This window comes from Stegodyphus dumicola, chromosome 9 (assembly GCF_044657685.1).
Source record: "Stegodyphus dumicola isolate Sdum_Otavi_A_Nest chromosome 9, ASM4465768v1".
NCBI lineage: Eukaryota > Metazoa > Arthropoda > Arachnida > Araneae > Eresidae > Stegodyphus > Stegodyphus dumicola.
In genome coordinates, this window is record NC_140776.1 from 101063222 (window position 1) to 101085384 (window position 22163).

The 22163-nt window shown below is 32.7% G+C and overlaps 1 protein-coding gene across 1 annotated transcript in view; it reads left to right on the top strand.

Moving 5' to 3' along the window:
* The window catches only part of LOC118194852 (lens fiber major intrinsic protein-like), a 160289-nt gene extending 138454 nt beyond the window's left edge, over window positions 1-21835 (top strand). The window contains exons 4-5 of the mRNA XM_085823821.1: window positions 4819-4936; window positions 18871-21835. Coding sequence (XP_085679947.1) covers window positions 4819-4936; window positions 18871-19187 — 435 coding nt within the window. The 3' untranslated portion in view covers window positions 19188-21835. The remainder of the gene's footprint in view (window positions 1-4818; window positions 4937-18870) is intronic.
* Window positions 21836-22163: the final 328 nt, after the last annotated feature.

Genomic DNA, 22163 nt, shown 5'->3' on the forward strand with positions numbered 1-22163 from the left:
GATATTCTGAAGTAAAACGTAAACATGTCCATGTCTAGCCTAAACATCTAAGCTTACCTATTATATGTGGCTTTAACATTGCAATGAAATTGATCATTTTGATTCCTCATACATTCCAGCTCTTGTCAACTTTCGTATAGAACTATATATTCTAATTACTATAGTTTGATAGGTGCTGATTTTTTTTCTGTTTTAACCATTTACAGATCTCGTTACGTTATTTTGAAGAACATTCATCATATTGCTAAATCTGCATCTCGCAGGTATTCCTTATAGAATATTGCTATGATCAGGATTTGCAATATTTCAGCTAATTATCCAAAGTTTTTTATGTATAAGTCAATGAAACGTCTTGCTGGAAAATAAATACTAATATAAATATTGTTTGGAAAATAAATATTGTTTGGTCACAGATTTATAGAAATATATCTTCATGAAACAATGAGACTTTACCTAATGACAGTGTCGTCCGACGACCGAATAGTAATATCGCTGAATTGATAGTTCGACCCAGGTTTGAATCCCAGCGAACAAACTGGCTACATGATAGATTTCGTCGTTTTTCCATAGTGAAACTAATTACGAGCCAGCTTTCCTTGAAATTCCTCCACGGGCGCATTCCTCGGCTTGGCTGCTTTCACACATCCAATGAATAACATGTCGAACAACTGTTTCAAACAATTTTTCGACTTGATTGACCACTGAATGAAATACGCACGATTTTTTCTTTTCTTTGTATTGTATAAAAAATTGTAAGCTGTTCGTTTTCATCCAGTCAGCATTCAGCATCGAATTCCTCACCTCCATAATCATAATTGAGAACCAGTTTCCCTTTTACCTGGTAACCTCAAAACGATCTGTGGTGATTGGAGGATTTTATATCATGTGACAAAGTAGAAAAATTTTACTAAACAGTTGTTCGTATGAAATGTTTTGAATGTGTGATATTTCCATTACGCAGATTATAATCGAGTGCTTTTTCATAATCCAGGTAACCAATCCAAATCAGTCTTTGTCTAATAGTCATACCTTTTCTCTCTAACACTAGATATGTTAGAGGAATTTTAATACAAATAGATGTTATTTACTCTGCTTCGCTTAGACAAACATAGTCATAAATATGCAAGATTACGTTAGTATCTACCGGCTGATCAGATGAGCGGCAAATTAATGTTTTGTTTTGAAGTATTTTAGCAATCGAAATAACAGTTGCATAATCGAAATAACAGTTGCATAATCGAAATAACAGTTGCATAATCGAAATAACAGTTGCATATCGAAATAACATTTCATCGGATAACAGTTGCATAACCTTTCTAAGTTATTCGATTCTAACCGTCATAACCAGTACATTTCTTGCAGAATTAACTGTCTTGACTAAATTACAGTTCATATCTACTAATATTCACTAAGACTTTTATAAAAAAATCTACTAAACTTTATTTTATTTTTACGGATATTTGATTTTATTCTTTTTGTATGTATTTTACGTGAGCAAACTTGGTCGACATTCTGGTTACTGTTTGAATTAGTTTACTTTTTACATTAAAACCCTTGACGCGCTGTGGTCGCGCCCTGAAACAACCAATTTTCGAATTTTTTTTCTCCTCTTCCTTCCGAAATTTTTGAGTGAAAATCAATTGATTACTGGTCTTTTGCCTCTAAATAACACAAAATTACTTCAGAATCATACATGATTTAGGTCTTAGTACTTCAAATCGGATGCCTTTTAAAACTCCTTTTCAATGAGACAAAGTAACTTCCTTTTATTAATATAAAAAAACTCTAAATTTCAAAAGTTATTCATCACACATCATGATGTCTATCATAAACAATAAAAAATAGCAATAATTAAACTGCATATATAAAAACAACCCTCTATATGTATGGCATTTGCTTTGTGATTTCAAGGCGCGACCACTGCCCCAATGCTCTAGAGGCTCGGTGGTCGCGCCTTGAAACCACTGCTCTTCACAAAGGCGTTTGCTTGCTTCTCGAATAGGAATGTTTTTCTTTTTTACCCGGATATAGATAAGGGGTTTTGAAATCACAGAGTTATTTTATTACTAAACAATACATGCACCTTCCCAGTAAAAAGGTCTTTCTTTTCCAGCAACTTCAACACACTTGCTTCCCAAGCTAGTTTTGTGATTTTATAAATTCTTTCCTGTGGTTTAAATTTAATGTACATATACTTTGCTGTAATAAAAAATAGAAATCGTATAAAGTTTTATTTAAATTAAAAATATTTTCTGAAAATTTTGGGACGAAATACGAATAAAATAAGTATGAATGGGAAACGAATGATCCGTATCAAAGCCAAAAAGACTAAGACCCTCCTCATTAACATAAAAAAACCACAAATGAAAGATGAAAAGAAACTAAATAACGCTGGACATATACCAGTGAAATTTAGATCCAATCAGTGTACATTTTCTAGCACAAGGAAGAAACCTCATAGAAGAAGATGCATGTGGCGAAACGTGCAATGTGGGCATGCATGTACCAAAAAGACAAAACATGCTTTGAACAATGTCACAAAAAATATTTGTTCTTTGAAATTTAAAAAAAAAAAAAAAAAAACACTGAGTCTTTTTTTTATCCTTATTGTACTGAGTTTTTTGTTTTTTAATCCATGCAGCCAAACGCCCATATTATGTAGGTACTTTTCACTGCTATAGAAAAATTACATAAATGTTAATTTTTTAATTTTTTCTGACGATTTATTTTGTAATGCAATATATATATATTGCATATATATTATATATATATATATATATATATATATATATATTATGTAATTCCTACATGCATTTTATTTTAAATTCGTAAATTTCATCATTTATTGGAATCGCGCGCGGAGAAAGCTCAGTTTTTTTTTCCTATTTACCTCGGTAAGTTTCAAGTCCTAGACGCGTGGTGGTTTCACGGTGCGACCACCACCCACAGAACAATGGGCAAGAGAAGATTTTTTTAAATTCATATATTATTTGTATCTAGGATCATAATATTCAATTTCTAGAGTTTTTAGTTAAAAAAATTATAAAAATAATATCGCGCGCGTCAAAGGGTTAAAAACCCAATACCTTTTCCCGCAAATTTAAGCACGTCACACAGATTCTTGTTACTAATTGTTATATCTTTAACATAAATTCTTTCCTGTTTGTATTATGAATTCTTTTGCAATGTATGCTTAATTTTCTGACCAGCTGGTCTACAAAAATTTGGATTTGATGATTTGATAAAGCTATGAAATTCATAAATCACCGAAAGCATAATATATTAGAAGGTAACATCATATAACATTGTAAAGAGTATAATTGATTATATACAGCAATATAACAGTTTCGAATACCTTAGATTTTGTTAGTAAATATAACAATCTAATTTGCAATATCATGAAAATAATAATGTTGCATTAAAATTACACATTTTAGAAAAATAGCATTAATATAAAACAGTTCCATGTTTTCTGTAATGTTTTACGATACCTTTTCCATTTATTTGAATGATTTTAATTACATTGATTTTATTGTTTTATGAAATTGTATTTTTTTACACAACGTTGAACTGCGTTTAAGCAAAATCAAAAACGCAACTAGATATAGAATAAAATTTTTTTATTAATCTTGCGTAAAAAATTTTATACAAGAAGTGCTTTTCTCTCTGTTATTGTTTCATAATGTACAGGTATTGTAGATTTTGCTTTAACATTTACTTCATTTTCACATTTCTCTGAATTAAAAAGGAAAAAAGTTCTGATTTTTCTGTTATGAACTTGGGAGGGATTCCATTTCACAGATGTCTAGGATGAATTAATTTCATATGACTAATATTTAATAACGATGCCTTGTAGATATTCGGAATTAACTTAAAAGAAACTGAAAAATTAAGTATTTATAAATCTAAGATTGTTTATCATTATCTAGATGCAATTTAATACAGCATTCTGCAGGAAGTCTTTTTAAGTTTGCGAATCATCTCATTTCGTAGCTTTCATGACGTCAGCATAAGTGCCCTGTTAACGTCAGTACTGTGGCCAATAATCAGGTAGAAAAAAACTTTTTGTGTGTTAATATATGAAAAACCAAATTTTGTGGCATTGTACAGCGTCGTTTTTTAGAACACGATAAGGGCGAAACTCTGTCTCAGCGTTGGGTGGCCGTTCAACAGACGTGAATGTAGCTCTGGTAGTGTTAACCATCGAGGAATCTTAATTTAATATTATGGGAGTATTTCTTGAAAGAATACTTCGGGACAAGATTATTTATTGCATAGTTTTCTTTTATGTGATGACACTGACTTCTGGTCTGTTCAAAAACAACTTCTCCTTTTGTGTTTTTCCCCCTCCTATTTTTATAAATAAATGACGTCAGGTTGCACAGCCTAATCTTGCTACAAGGATCGAGGTTTGTTCCACCTCTTTTTACAGGTTTCGATGATCTTAAATAGCGCATCGCAGCAGCTGTTGACACTATTGACAATGTTGATTAAGATGTTTTAGAGAAGCTAAGTTGTTTTTGAGAACAACTTAACTCTCGCATTGATAGCTCGCGTATTACGGGTCACACATAGAACATTTATATAACCTAGCCTTTGTTTAGTGAACTTTTGGATATATATAATTTAACCATTAAAACTCTTGATTCTATAAAACTTAATTCATTTATTTTAGGCAACCCCGTATTTTGTGAGATACGTCATGACAGAACTGATTACGAAAAATAATATTTAATGCATTTAAATTTATTGTAATAATTTTAACCAATTGTATTGAAATATTTTGTTTCAAATAAATAGAACAATATTTATTCTTAGGTGTATTGGAGTGGTCCTGTATTAGGTGGGTTACTTGCGGGCCTAATTTATGAATACATTTTCGACTCGCCTAAAAAGATACTTCCAACTATAAAGGAAAGAGATGATTCAGAAAGAGGTAAAATATTAATTTCATTTTTTGTCTTAAATGCTTTACTTGTAAGAAATGGTTTTCTGTTCTTACAGAGGGTCAAACTTCAAAGCATGATTTTAGAATTTACTGTTAGCCTATAGTTTTAAGACTTTAGTTTTATGTAGATGAATGCTTCATGTTCGTTCTGAATTGTTAATGGAAATTACTGAAGACTAGTGGTTTTCAAACGTGTTTTTTTAGAGCTGCTTTTGATAAATGAAATTCTCCAGCTGTTTTCTGGACTCTCCCATTTGAGTAACGATGTAATTTTCGAAACTGCACTGAAATATATTAAGATTTATTAAAAAACGGATTTTATTAAAAAACATTATACCTGTGTTATGTGTAAGTTATATGTATCCAGCAAAATGGAATACGTGAAAAAATATTGAATGATTTTCGGATATTTACAGTATTTCACATTTATGACTCAAGCAGTTATTATTATTTGTGTGGATAAAACATTTCTTACCTAATATTCATAAAATAAATAAAATTTCCAAATTATTCTGTGACTAACAATTTTTTTAAAAAACGAATAGGTTGGAACTCACTGATTCTGTTACTTTCAAAGCTCCCTAGCATAAACAGAATAGTTGTTTTTTCAAATCCAATTGATAGACAGATATGAGGGGCTTAATGCTTGGGAAAATAGGAAATCGTTTCTATCCATCTTCTGTTTTTAAACCATTTTGTTTTGTGTATGACTTTACAGAAAAATTACTGTCATTATGAATGGCCAACTTAATAATGAAACATATAATTATTTTTAATATAGCTAATTATTTTGAAAAGTTCGATACACGTTTTATTTATCCTTTGGTTTGAAAGTTTTAACGAATTAGATCGAAACATATACTGAGAAAGTATTGAAAATTTTAAAGAAAATTTGCACAGAATCAAGCTGCCATATGAATTAGTCTGGAATTTAGAAATAATGATAATAAAATATGTTTATTAAAATCAAATTAAATTTTTGTTTTTGAACAAAAAGGCATGTAGAAATTGTGCATATGAATTTATATTGCCTTAATTCAAGAAATATTATTTTAATGCAAGTCGAATGGCACTAAATACTGCTGTTAATGTGAATGCATACCCAAAAGTTTTAAAGAAAACAAAAATGCTCCGAAAACAAATCCCCGTTTTTGGGAATATCATTTTTTAATATGGCGTGTGATATCTTTTAGAGGAAATGTATACTTTCAAGCGTTTTTCCGCAGTATTAAAGCGTCTTTTAAGTTCTTTGAGATCGAGTAGTCTTCCAAGAAAGCAGACCTGATGGCTTCGAGGAGGAACGCTGACGGGTCATAATTTACCAGTCTAAGACATGCTCAACAGGACTGAGATGAGGCTAGTATGATGGCCAGGCTAGTATGATGGCCAATCTGTTTGAACAATTTCCTTTTGTAGTTATTCAGCGATCAAAGTAGACGAGTTCGAGTACCGTTATCCACGAGCAAAATTTCTAAGCCAGTATCAACTCTAAGTAGCATTACTTGGCAACGTACAACCTCATTATCTCGAGCGTTATAGAATTCCTGTCTTACATATGAAACTGTTTGAGACCATGTGTTATGATTTCTCTCCAGGCAAGTAAACCGGCGCTCTAGAAACTAGTGTCTTTCGTAGATATGCGATGGATGATTGCGTTTTGACGAATTTCCGGAAGCCAAATCACGCTTCCTCCAGACGATGATGCATTCAGAATCATTATTTAAATTGAACCTGGAATCATTCCTAAACATTTGTCTGTCCTAGTGAATATGCCTGTATTGACAAGGAAGACTTCATTACCTTAAGCAATCTCCTGTAGAAAGCCGAACACAACTCTGCGTTATTCTTCCTTCATCGAGCAGTATTGTTTGTTCTATTGGCAGCTGAATGGTCCAAATGTAACTATCCATCTGTTGCACAACAGATTCTTCAGCCTAGGAATGATAAATAATGACGTTCAAGCACTACAGTTACCCTTAAACGAAACGTGACCAAAAACACGACTAACCATTCCCATGCTTAAGAAGTCGTGGTTCTAGATCCTTGAAACATTCCGTTAAGCAATATATTCAGCTTTCTGGACACGGTCAACGGTGTTTTATTCGCCTCTAGTCTGTCGAGCAATTGCTTTTCTGGCTTTCATTCAAATGGTGTTTGTAACATATGACTAATAATATCCGCTTTCAGATAGTTATATAACTGCAAGTTTAATCAAAACATGTGCGAGACATCGGACATATTTCCTTTCATTTTTTTGCTCTCTTTCGCCTTATTTGCATGTTCTGTGCTCACATAGCAACGGGGTTTTGTGTCTTATAGTTAAAAGTATCATAAATAATGACAAACAGTGGAAATAGAATTCGTCTTTAAGCAATTAGCTTAATTTTTTAAATTGTTACTTATAACGTTTCAACTTTGATTTCAGTTTTTATGTCATAGGGCTGTGCTCATTATAAGGTATTTCTCCAGCCTGCCTAGCGTGCCTTCGTGGTGTGATAGTCTGCACGCTAGGTCAGTATTCCAGAGTTCCGTGGTTCGATTCCCGGCGAAAGCGTTGCTAATTTTTCATCTTGCCTGCTTCCAAAAAATACCTAATATCTCTACACAATTTTGAATTATATATGTCTCTCTTTAATAATTTTGGCTAAATTTAAACTATGTGCCCTTTATGTTCTCAATTTTTAATATTATAAGCGAGGATTTGGTAATATAACTTTAAGCTTAGCTCCTGACTTCATTATTATATTGGATGATAGTAAAATTTCCTGCCCGAAACAAACATTTGAAGGCATAGACAGTTATAGCTAACCCGAAAATGGATTTTTTATGCAAGGCGATTCAAAAATATCTCGCAGAAGTATATACAGACAGATATTGAGGACAACAAATAAGCATATATTGTAATGGAACGCGTATGCGGAAATGACGCATTTGAGGTGGTGCAGGTTGCTGTTGAGTGACAGGTAAAATAGTTCATCTGGCGTAAATCGTTTTCTTTCATATTTTCAGCGCTGTGCATTGCTACACGAAGGCTTCCAATGTAGATTTATATCTTATCTATGGGGCTGTGGACGGAAATCGAGCTACTGCTCAAATAAACTCAGGAATTGGTTTCTGTACTCCTTTGTGTATTTGCTCCGTTTTAGCTGTTGCCTCATATATAAAATGTATGTCAACGAGCTCCACTGATATGTAGTGACGTACAAGACTCGAAATTCGAGCAGGAAATAAGTATTTACGCCAGCAGTAAGCTTTATCCTAACGCGTTTTTTTATCGCTCAACTGCCCTCTATACCAGCGCAACGGGCCATTTGCGTGCACACATTCCATTCCAAAATCCACTGATTTCGGTCACCTAGCTGCCTTTAAAACCTTTCCTGATATATTTTATTCACTCTATATATAATGTTATCACAGCCATTTTTAGCTTTTTGATTTCTTCTTAGAAATTGTGCGCGGTTTGTCTTAGAAAAAAAATTATAAAATGATTTTCTGACACCTTGCACAGAATCAGACTTCATATTACTGAAATCATTAACAAGACAGAAGCAGCTAAACATCTCAAAGATAAAGATCTGTAGGTTGAGGTGGCTGCTGGAAAATTTTCTAACTTCTACACTTTTTTACGTTGTGGAATATGCGATCTGATGTTATAGTGATGGATAATGACATCCTTTCCCTTTTTAGGGGTTTTCTTGGGGCTTAATTTAAGTCAAAGGTTTCGATGATGTTCCGTTTGGGGAGAAATAATCATGTGAAAACAAGATGTTTCGCCCATGATTCTTGCGGCCAATAGAAAAACTTCGAAGAAAATTATACTTCTGCAGTCCTAATGAGTAGAAACAATATTTGCATTAGGTGAAAGGTAGGTCTTGATGTATAGTTTTGCAGTTACGTTTGTTTAAGTTCAGTTTTTTCTTTTCTGTATGTTCTTCCGTAGAATCCTCATTTTGACGTCTGTTAAGACTTTGTCTAAAAATAACTCTTTTTCATAGTTTCTAAACACAGAAACGGCTGCAGATACATGGTTCAGCCCTGCTTTTCTCTGAATATGCAGCATTCATGTATCAGGTTTGGAAGTGAATTTAAGTTCCTATAAATAGCTAAATGAGACTAATTGTCAAAAATTTCAGAAATCTCCTGGGTTATAATCTTTGTTTTTTTTCCACTAAAGTGTGCCCGATGTTATATTTGTTTCTGGCAGAATATCGAAAGGGGCGTTTATCGTCCAATGCAGCATTTCCAAATCTGCCAAACATGTTTTTACTCTGATAAGAAGAGACGCTCATTTCATGTATCTATCTCAAATATTTTTATATGGTTGCTTTCCCAAATGCATGTAACGTAACATGACGCAAATTTAATTTTCCATTTTCTAATTTTATAAAATCCTCTCACGCACAAATCGACTTTGCTGAACGATGTCTGCCTTTAAAATGGCTCACTCTATTCCTATTTAACCATCCGTATAACACATGGACATGAAATAAGCACAAGTGCTCTCTTGGGGTTATTGTGCTCATCTATGGAAACCGGGCACGGAATTTAGTCATCATCCAGTAATTTTACCTTTAGTATTTTAAGAGTTACTTTCTTAAGGCTTAAAGTATCTGAAGCATTAGGTGAAGTGAAATTCTTTAGAAACGAATATCATTTTTAGTTAATAAGTGATAAAACATTGTCTAAGTTTTTTTGTTATAAACTATAAAGGAACTAAAATGTTAAAATAAAAAATGAGGATTTTTTAACTTTATAAATTCAACAGCAATGAAAATCAATTCAAAACTATTCTCTCAAATTTGTTATACGGAAATGTTTTCTAAAATCAAGGAGTTCAAATAGAATAATTGCTGATATAAATGCAAATGGAGTTGGCTCTAGCTTTAAATGAAAGAATAATTCAAAGTTTTCGTGCCAACTTAATGGTAATTGGAAGTTTTCATCTCATTTTTATATACCCCAAACCGTAATTTTATTTGTAAAGAAAGTGCATGTTCAAAACTGTAACTGTATCACTATCGCAGTGGGTAGTGTAGTCTCTCTCGTTCTTTCTTGCAGATGCGTGAAACCGTGCAACTTGCTTTTGTAAATGTAAAATTATGTTGTCAAGATGACTAGCGATGTAATCAGTTAATTGAATTATTTTTTCCCGTATGGAGACGAATGTACATTGTAGTTATAATTAAAGTGACTCTGTTCAGACCCCTGTAGAACCCGCTCTGCCTATCGGAATTTGATAAACTTTGGTATATACGTTATATGGACTATGCGATTTTTGCAATAAAACTAGTTCAAATTTTGACCGCCAGATGGCAATTAAAAAATTCATATGCAAATTTGTCAAACCTGTAAAGAGACTTGCAGTAAGAGCCAGAAAATCATTTCTGCTTGCCTTTGTCATGTTAATCATGCCCTTACAGAATAAACATCAAGCTTTACTTGCAAAACTGTTTTATCAGAACGTCAGCAATAGCTTAGTTGCATTGCGTAAATATCGTCGTTTAAAGGGATTTCGAAAAAGGTCCATGTCTAAGAATGGTTTGAAGAAGATGATTACGAAATTTGAACTATTTTTTATTGCAAAAATCGTTTCCGCATGGTCCATATAACATATATACCAAATTTCATCAAAATTCAATAAGTAGAATAGGTTCTAGAGGGTCTGAATAAAGTCATTTTAATTATAACCACCCCGTAGTAGTCTAGTGCTGTACCCGATATAGTACAACTGTTAGTGATGAAAAACTTATGTTAAGAAGGAGAGCATTCTTTAGAATCAGAAGAACGATTTGATTCTCAGCAAATAATGGAAACTGAGAAAATACTAAAGATTTAATTAATTAATTAGAAGCAATTAGAAACAACGAAAGAACAGGAAGGATTTGTATATGAAACTAGAAAATTTAAGTTCAATAAAAAAATGTCTTTATGAAGTTTTGTAGAAATTAACATAAATTTTATATTATATAAAATTTAAATACTTTACTTGAGAATGTGACAAATATTATGTGCAGGTAAGTTTTGCAATATGTATTTCATTGATCCTGATGGTGAGACCTATATATCTCACATTTACATTCAATGATTTTTGTTGTCTGGTAGTATACTTTGTTTCATTTTACAAATCATTTTACTTTTACCACCCTCAATATCAACATTTATTCTTTAACACTTAAAAATAATATATGTTATTTCTAAGGGTTAAAGGTATTATGCAAAATGTGATTTTATTTTTATTAGAATTGAAATATATGTTCAAAAAGTAAAATTTGAACTTAAAGGAAAGTTTCTTTTCTTTCAAAACACTTTTTTTTCCAGATTTGCGCGCATGATATTTACAAAAACCGCTCAAGATATGTATTCATTAAATCTTAAAAAATTCGTGTTTTAGAAAAGACCGATAGGCACCAGTATTCGCAAATTACCAACTCGTAATATTTTTTGCGTTAATTAAAAATGAGAATAATCGTAATTTACTGATTTTCTTGTGATTAGCATATTATGATTCTAAAGTTATAAAACTTCATGAGAATGTTAATAACGTAATTTTAGTCTTTGAGATCTTATGAATTACTTGTGTGAAAATTCTTTCGGTATATCAAATGTAACAAAATTATAAATAAAGACACCATTAAGTCACAAAAGAATATAATTGAATGGCATTCAAGGGGAGAAAATCAACCTTAAATTACTCTAATTTACTGAATAACCAGCTCCTTAATGCAATTCAAAATGACATTACGTATCGCAAACTCTGAAAGTAAATATTTTAGTCTAAATTCTCAAATTAAATATTTTAGGCATACGGTAGTGAAACTTTTTGTATTTATTTTTTATGATGAATAAAATATTTCCTAAATGTATGTAATAGTTACCAGATGTAAAAGTTTAGGGAGGAAGAGTAAAACATTAGGTTTCCTATTTTATAGAAAAATAATTTTTTTAAACTATACAATACATGAATCATTTAAAGTTTAAGAACAACATTTGCGAAAATAAAGACCTGGTAAAGCCTTTTATGGACATGGTGTATATTATCAAGTTTTTAACTGGATGACTATTTAAGTAGCTGATGGGAAAATTAATTATTTTTGACTCATTAATAATCTGCCCACTAAATCTTCTAATTCGTTAGTTTCAAATGTTCCATTAATCATAACAGATACATTATGATGTACTGGAAATGCTAACCGAATTAAAGTACGTATTCTTGGTGCTTACTGATTTGTAGGAAGATTTTGATAAAGCTTCCTTGTAACATGGTTACTTATAACATTACTTCTTTAATGAAATTTCATACGACGAGCAAGAAGTAGAACCAATTTGGTTTTTCCTAAATTAAAATTAACCTAATTCATAATTTACAATCCAAATATTTGGTAGCCATTTTGCTTCTTATTCACCTGCAGAATATTGCATTAAAAGTTTATTTTTGTATGATATATAATATTTCGAAATTTGATTTCTCCTAAATGACTTTGTGATGTTTCTTGAATGCTTTTTTATGCAGAGAAAAGGGAAATATGATTTTTTAACCATCAGTGATGGGCGTAGGATCCATTGAAGTGTAGAATTTCTTAGATTTGTTTCACATCTATGAACAAATTTGGTTCCAATAATGAGGCTATTTAAATCCCTCTTACGTCAATTTTCAATTTTTCAAGTGTTTTTTTCCCTTAACGTTTTTTCGGTTGATAGATGATGTTAGGAACTTCTTTTTCGATGGAAACTTTTCTAATATTGGTCTGTTTTCCCTCATAAGTACATCCCTCTTTTGCGTCATTCTGACATTAATTAAAGAGAGCAAATCTTAACATCCGAAAGTGCTGCAAGTTTAATCTCTGTTGCATAATCGAGAAAATATTGTTAAGAATTTTATTATTACTATTTTTATTATTATTGTCTATTTTTCAAAAGTGTGTTTTTGTTTTATTATTGTGTGAAGTTGTAACTATATATCTTTTCTTGTGTGGCAACAACGCTTCTGTAATTCTTCAATTTGAACTTTTGGATGTGTGCCAAGTTTGATGGCGTAATGCTCTGGTGAAAGCGTCGATTGATTGTGTAGATGAAACATGTTGTTTCAGAACGTTATTTCTTTAAAATATGTAAAATAAATGTTTTGTTTTCTGAACTCGGATTATGCAAACGTTATTTAGTTTCAACATAAAAGTTTGGCGTCCGTTTGACAGGACGTTTGTGTGATTTCGAGTAATTTTGATTTAGGCGTTTTGTTAAAATGGAGTTGTTAAAAGCAAAACGTAAAAGTGAACGTACTTCGTTTACGTTAACTACGAAGATTGTGGAAGAAGAATTGCCTACTTGTACGGATCCTGAGAGATTGCAAGTGTTGTTGGGGCAACTAATTGACAAATTTGAACGCTTGGACAGTACTCAAAGCAGTGTTTTAGAACAAACCAAGGAAGCGGATTTCGAGAATGAATTTAATACGGCTGAAGGATACAGAGATTCCTTTATAGCTTTAAAGGTGAAACTTCAGAATAAAATTGGACAATTGAATTCGATGAATGTTACTACAGATATTGCTTCACTTTCGATTTCGGATCCTAAAGAAAATAAAAACAGGAAGTTCAAACTTCCTAAGCTTGAGCTGAAAAAATTTTCTGGAGATGCAAGAGAATTTTTAGTCTTTTGGAGCCAATTCTCCAAAATTCATGAAGATGCGGATATTGTGCCGGAAGATAAATTTTTGTACTTAGTGCAAAGTGCAGTACCTGGCTCAAAGGCAGCTTAACTTTTGAACAGTTTTCCTGTTACCGCCGCGAATTATCCTAAAGCTATCGAGCAGCTGAAAGAAAGATTTGGTAGAGAAGACCTTCTGGTGCAGATCTATGTAAGAGATTTGCTTGGGCTTGTTACAAAGAATGCTACAACAGGCAGAACGGCGTCGGACTTAGGAGTACTTTATGATAGTATAGAAGTAAATTACGAGCGCTGGAAAGCTTAGGACGCACCAAGGAAAAGTTTGCTGATTTCTTGGGACCTTTAGTAGAGTCGTGCCTACCTGAGAATATTCTACGTGCCTGGGAGCGGAGTCGAACTTCTGAACAGGGACAGGAAAAGAGTTCTGAAAGAACGCTTGAAAAACTAATGTGTTTTTTAAGGCATGAAGTAGAATCGGAAGAAATGATTAGATTAGCACAATCAGGATTTACTCATTCTGTTAAGCGTCTTAATAAAAGTGTTATTTCAGGTAATTCAGATTTAGCAACAGCTGCCGCGCTGGTAAGTACAAATGAAACCAGTAAAGGTAAGCAAAATGTTTGTATATTTTGTGGTAAGCCTCATATGAGTGCTAAGTGTTTTAAAGCTGAAAATATGAGCTTAAATGAAAAGAGGCAACTTGTACAAAAGAAAGGTGTTTGTTTTTCATGTTTAAGAATTGGCCATTTAAAAAACCAATGTAAAGCCAATATTAAATGCCCCATTTGCAGTTGTGATCATATAAAATTTATGTGTCCTCAGAATGTTAGTTCTGTAAAACAAAATGACTCTAAGTTGGATGTTTCCCTTTCTAATAATAGTAAGAGCGAGAAAGTTTATTTGCAAACTTTATGTGTTCTAATTAAAGTTAAAGATCGAGAGAGAAAAATTAGGATTCTTTTGGATTCGGGATCCCAACGATCATACGTTGGGGAGAAAATTATGAAGTGAATGAAGGCTGATCCTATTCGACAGGAGAAAGTAATTCATGGTTTGTTTGGGGGGAGGGAAACTGCGCCTGTAACCCATTCTGTTTTTGCTATTGACATAAGCGGTTTAGATAACACTTTTAGGTGTTGTTTTGAAGCTTTTTCTGAAAAAATGATATGTGGATTTGTTCCAACAATCAAGAATGCTCAGATTATAGAGGAATTGAAAAGCAGGAAAATTGAGGTCAGTGACACATTTTGCGAGGAAAGTGAAATTGATTTATTGATAGGTGCAGATGTCATTGGTAAACTGTTAACTGACGAATACCTAGAATTACCCTCTGGTTTAACTGCAGTCAAAACAAAACTGGGTTAGACGGTTATGGGTAAAGAAAAGGATACTGTCAGGGATAATGCCCTAATAAGTCTTTCCTTACATGTAAATAATGCTTCTTTGAAATCTTTATGGGAGCTTGAAGTTTTGGGTATTTCCGACCCGACGGAAAATAGTAAAACGAAAAATCTTCATTGCGACTATGAGATTGATTTTCAGAATAAATTATCTATTCGGCCCGATGGTAGATATGAATTAGAATTACCCTGGAAATGCGAATCTACCAATTTATCAGATAATAAAAGCATTGCTTTCACACGTCATCAAAAAATGATAAAGAGGGCAAAAGAAAATAATTCTTTGAAGGAATATCAAGAAGTGTTTAGAGAGTGGGAAAATTTAAATATTATAGAAAAGGTTCCGGAAAAGGAATTAAACAATAAATGCCACTTTTTACCACACAGACCGGTTATTAAGATGAATAGTGAAAGCACTAAGGTAAGACCCGTTTTTGATGCTTCATCTTGTGAAAAGGGAAAACCATCTTTGAATCAGTGTTTATTGAAAGGACCTAATTTAATAGAATTAGTCCCTGATATTTTAGACAGAATGAGATTTTTTCCTATTGGTCTGAGTGCAGACATAGAGAAAGCATTCTTGCAGTTAGGAATTTCTCCGAAGGATAGAGATTACTTGCGATTTTTCTATCCAAGTGATGAGGGAGAAATAGTGTATAGGCACTGCAGAGTAGTTTTTGGGGTTTCCTGCAGCCCTTATCTACTAGGTACGTCTATTAAATATCTCTTGAATAATTGTCCATCTGACTTTTTAGATGTGGCTGACAAATTAAAAAATTCGTTCTATGTGGATAATTGTATTACGGGTGTTTACAATATTGAGGAACAAGAGGATTTAATTCAAAAGGCCAAAAGTCTTATGTTGAGAGGCAGGTTTAATTTAAGGGGATGGGAGAGCAATGTTGCTTCCAAATATATTACAAAACATTCTGGGGACACACCTCTTTTAGGAATATTGTGGAATTTAGACAATGATAATTTAAGGTGTAATATAAATGTAAATATGATAACTTGTGATACTAAGGTAACTAAGAGACTGATTCTGTCTATTGTACAATCAATTTTTGATCCAATTGGAATACTTGCACCAATAACTTTGCTTCCAAAACTTTTGTTACAAGAAACATGGAAGTTGAAATTTTCTTGGGACGAGGTATTGCCTCATGATTTTGTAAGTAAATTTTTTGTGTGGTTATCTGATATACTTTTGTTGAAAAATGTGGCAATACCCCGATTCATTGGAACCTTTGCAACAGTGGAATTGCATGTATTTGTCGATGCCTGCAAATATGCTTATGCAGGATGTATTTTCGCGAGAAGTGTTGATTCATGTAGTGTAAAAATTACTCTCTTAAGAGCAAAATCTAGAGTAGCTCCTATTAAGAATTTGACGATTCCTAGATTGGAATTAATGTCCTGTTGCATTGGATCCCGATTATTATATTCTGTTTGTAAAGCTCTTAATGATTTTGATATAAATGTAACTTTGTGGTGTGATTCCACAGTCGCATTATGGTGGATCAGAAATCCTGGTAATTGGTCAAACTTTGTAAGCAATCGTGTTAAAGAAATTACTAAGTTGACAAAACCTGAATCATGGAGGCATGTGCCTGGTAATATGAACCCAGCAGATGTGTTATCTCGAGGTTGCTCTGCTAAACAAATGATTAACTCGGAGTGGTTTAAGGGACCTCTCTGGCTAAGAGAAAGCCCTGAATTTTGGCCTACCAATATTGTTTGTCAGCCGAGCGAAGCTGACTTGGAAAAGAGGAAAGTAAAAATTATTAATGTTAACTTTTCAGAGGATACCACTCCTTGGTATGCAGAAAGAGTTTCTGATTATGAGAAAATTATTCGTGTAACCGGTTGGGTGTTACGTTTTATTTCTAACTGTAGGAAGAAGTCAAATTTGTGTAAAGAATCTAAACTAACTGTTGCTGAAATCATAAATTCCGAAAACGTTTTGATTCGGTTGGTTCAAAGCTCAAATTTCCCTGACATTGGAGCTCTTAATCCACTTGATGTATTCATTGATAATGAAAATATTATAAGAGTTAAAACTAGAATATTGGAACGTAAAGACAATTCTGAATTTTTAACACCAATTTTGTTACCGAGTAAATGTATCTTTACTACATTGTTAATTGAGTCAGTTCATAAGAAACATTGTCATGCTGGAACTCAAATGCTTCAATCTATTTTAAGAGAAAGATTCTGGATACTAAAACAACGTAAAACTGTGCGTAATGTGTTAAAAGGGTGTGTAATATGTCAACGATATAAAGCGAAACCGATGTCTTGCGAAGTGAGTCCCCTTCCTGAAGATCGCGTAGGAGATTATAGGGCTTTTGAAATTTTGGGAGTAGATTTAGCTGGCCCATTGTTTTTGAAAGACGGTAAGAAGGTTTGGATGGCACTCTTCACATGCGCTGTGTACAGGGCAATCCATCTAGGACTGGTGACTTCGTTATCAACAGAATCTTTTCTTTTGGCTTTAAGACGATTCATAGCCAGACGTGGCAGACCACGAACTATTTATTCTGACAATGGGACTAACTTCCGAGGAACGTATAACGAAATGTCTAAACTTCACTGGGACATAATAGAGAATGAGGCAAAAATAAAGAGAATAGTATGGAAATTCAATCCACCAACAGCCTCCTGGTGGGGAGGTTGGTGGGAACGGCTAGTTCGCATGGTTAAAGAACTTTTAAGACGTTCTTTGGGAAAATCGGTTTTATCTTATGAAGAACTGGAAACCTTAATTTGCGATTGTGAGTCGGTAATTAATTCTCGACCTTTAACATATATTTCGGAGAACTCTGAAGATGCTATCCCTTTAACTCCGTCAATGTTTTTAATTGAAAATTGTACTTCGAATGTAGCAGATATAGATAAAATTGACTCTCAGCATTTTTTTAGAAGAATTAAATACCGCACAAAACTTCTTAAAGATTTAAGGAACCGCTTCCGAAAAGAATATTTGGGGCAATTAATAATGAAACAACCACAAAATAAAGTAACCCGGTTGCCTAAAATTGGGGAGATAGTCTTAATAGGCGATGATTTCAAAAAAACGCTTGTATTGGCCTTTGGGTAAAATTATAGAGAAAATTCCTGGTCGGGATGGCAAAATTCGAACAGTTAAACTAAAAACTCAGAATGGGATTTTCATAAGGCCCGTTCAGCGTATTTATCCACTAGAGATACAACTAGATGAAAATTATTTAGTTGAAGAGCCTAACGTTAACGACGATAAGAAAAACGATCAGACTGACGTACAGCATATAAAACAGAAATTTACGTCGTCAGGACGGCTTGTTAAGAAGCCTAATGTACTAGACCTTTTTAATAGGATAACATATGTTTTTGAGTCGTTTGCCACTGACTCAAAAAGGGGGGAGGATGTTGCATAATCGAGAAAATATTGTTAAGAATTTTATTATTACTATTTTTATTATTATTGTCTATTTTTCAAAAGTGTGTTTTTGTTTTATTATTGTGTGAAGTTGTAACTATATGTCTTTTCTTGTGTGGCAACAACGCTTCTGTAATTCTTCAATTTGAACTTTTGGATGTGTGCCAAGTTTGATGGCGTAATGCTCTGGTGAAAGCGTCGATTGATTGTGTAGATGAAACATGTTGTTTCAGAACGTTATTTCTTTAAAATATGTAAAATAAATGTTTTGTTTTCTGAACTCGGATTATGCAAACGTTATTTAGTTTCAACATCTCGTAAACCAATTCCTCTTGATTATTATCAGTTGATTTAGGAATCACCACTAATTTTTAATTGTCAGAGATTACGCACATTTATAAATATATGCATAATATATTATAAAACCATTATATTTACAGATATATCAGATATCAAAGATGAAACTGATAGCAAGTCCTCCACTGTGATATCTCCAAGGGCCCAAATGCCTCAGATGCAGATTCAACATCAGATTCCTTCTGGTGGACCCTTTTATAGACCATTGACACCCCACGAGGGATCTACGATGAGGCCTCATTCGAGGAGCACCTATACGAATCCTAAATACGTTGCCACACCTGGAAGTAGTAGTTCTCACCAGCACATGCAACCTGCTGCATATTACAGTTCTCTACCAAGAAACAGTGCCTACAGAACATGGAATGAGTATGGAACATCTGGTCACTTCAAGTTTTAAATGTGTTCAAGACAGTGATTAACATAATCACCCTTGTAAGACTGACGCATTTACATAAAGTTATAAAACAAAGATATCTCATACTTTGTTATAATAATATATTAAAGAACATTTTTTGTTATCTTTTAGATAGTATTTCCCAACCACGAGTAGTTGAGGATTTGGTATTATGTAAATTTTCAATTAAATAGTCCAAATTTTGGAAATCGGCAAATACACATATCGGTGACATCTGTACGCGTGTATGTTTTGGATAAGCTAATATATCATATTTTCATCTGCATTCTTTTCCAATCTCAGTATATACTGTACGCATGTCTTATAAATTGTTGCAGCTGGATGTTTTCTCTTGCTGATGACAACTTGTGTGTTTTTTCAGTGACTGAGTAATGTTTAAATTGAAATTTGGATTTAAGCACATGTTTAGTCATTGTTTATCATATGGCTCTGGGGAAAATCATCAAGTTTATCGATTTAATGTGCAAACCAAATATGTATGTTATTTCCTCTGATGAATGCATTTATTTTACGTGGCTCATTATTCAGTCTTAGACACTGTCAACGTAGTTTTGCAAACACGTTGGGAAATACTATCATGTAACATGCATTTATAGGTACCAGAACATATCAGTTAAATTGAATATTGGTTATAATAGTGATTTAGTCCCTCTTGAAGAAATATTCGAAGTGTTGTATTAACACTTCACGTAAAGTAATCGCTTTTAACACAAAACAATTTGTATAGTGGTTAATGTTTATTGAACATGTTATGAAAAAGAAATATCCTCCAATGAAATGTCATATATGTGAATTATTAATTATATTCTAAATGACATTTGATATATTTTTGTTTTTCTGCTAGTCAGATCTAATACAAAATTTATGTAAATGAAAGACCGACTTTTAGGATTAAGGTATCTATAATATGTCTGTTAGCTGAGACGAATTTTTATTTAAGAAACTATATACCAGATAGGAAACCTATCGTAATAAAAATTGATTTGTATAATATATATGATTGGAAAAAATGGGCATTACGATTTCAGAGAAAAAAAATCATTAATATCATTTTTTCAGGTAATACAGCTACATATGTGAAGGAAATAATAATGATGCGTCTAGATTCAAATAAAAGATTTTACACGGCATTTTGTAAACATGTATATTTAAGGATTGTATAACATAGCAGATGTGGGCTAACTGTCTGGCCAATTTGTAAATATAATGGAATGAGAGCAGACATGTACAATCATATGTACAATATAGGTTATCGGAGAGAGGTCAGGTGATCGGGATACATCACATTACTTGAACTTGTGGAAGCAACAACGGAAGAAATTTTCTGTGCTGAGCATCATTTCGTTGAACCATTTCTTAGGAATACTATCATAAGAATAGGAGAATGTCGGTCAGAAAGAATGTAGGTGATATTGTGGTATGGGAGTATTGCACTGATGGCTGCCAAGTATAGTTGGCTATCATAAACAGCTTTATCACTGTAATTTGTTTCTGCGCTGGAGATGTATGGTGTTTCGCAGTAAAATCAAATTCTTGCGAGCAGATATCAGTTCAAAAGGTGCGAGGGGAGTTCACATGAAATTCTAGAGGTTACGACTAGGTTCACCTTTTCACAGCTCAGTAAGAACCATAAATATTTCCTGTCCATTATTCCCAAATGAGTATTCAGTTTTCCTCCTTCGTGCGAACATAAAAGAAGGGCAATTTATAACTTTTCAGTCTCATTTTTTACGTTAAAATTCTCATGAGAAATTTGCATACGAGGCCGTTTATTCGCGCAAGGTCGTTAAGGTCAATCAGTTTTAGTTGGCCTTCTTGACCAAGATGAACCAATGTGGTGACGTCCACATCGTTTGTAAATTGGAGTAGATAAATAAGATACGTCACTGTCTAGAGCGTAGGAAATAGAAAGGTTTCGCTTTGAATGAGTGTAATCTGTGTACTGATTTTGGTATTGACCCACCTTTACTTTTCTTAAAAACGAAACTTTAATAGGAGTTTTTATCCTCTTGTTATTTTGTTGTACTATACTGTACTGGTTGTGGTAGGTACAGTTTTGTACCTACGCATATAAATATGGAGCTAACATGTAGAATTAAATTTAAAAAATGAGCGTGTTAATATCTGTTAACATATTTTATTATACTGGTATCCGAAGGTTTATAACGCTTGAGCAAATATCATTTTGGGAAGTATTCGCATAAGGAATTATTTTAATAGTTTTATTTTTCTCTTTGAAACTTCTTAAATGTATATTTGACATTATTTAAAAATAAAAATGAACCACTTTAAATTATAATATGAACATAAGCGGCATAAATAAGCAGCTCAGTAAGAATGTTCAGATTTTACACTTAAACTGATAACTAGATATTTAGTGACTGATTTTTAATTCTTTATGGTTAATTGTTAGAATGATTAGAATGTTGGTATTAAGAATAAGAATTAGGAGACACAAATTTAAATGCTCAGCTGCATGGAATAAATCTTTTTGCATTCTTTAATATAGATATATACATATATGTATTATATGCAATACTTTATGAATTGTTTCAAATTGTCTAAATACCTTTTACTGCCGTGCTTAAAATAATGTATGAAAATTGTTCGAAATAAAGATTTCTCAAATATTTTTGTTTTCTGTGATGATTTTTATGAAAAATGAAATAGCTTAAATTTTTATTAACGAATAACTTGGCCTTCAACAAACTCGTCAACGAATAACTTTATACTCGCGTATTGGCGAAGTTTCGCGATATATTGTCAAAAATACTTCTTCTGAATGTTTTCGCTTTTCCCATTTTTAATTTTCTCAGTCCGTGTGATAAATTCTCGTTTACTTGTAAAGAGAAATATAAAACGTAACACGAAAATTTCGTTCAAAAAATTCTTGTACTTTGTTCCATGAGCATGGATAAAATCTTTTATAACGATACAATAATAAAATATTTTAAAATA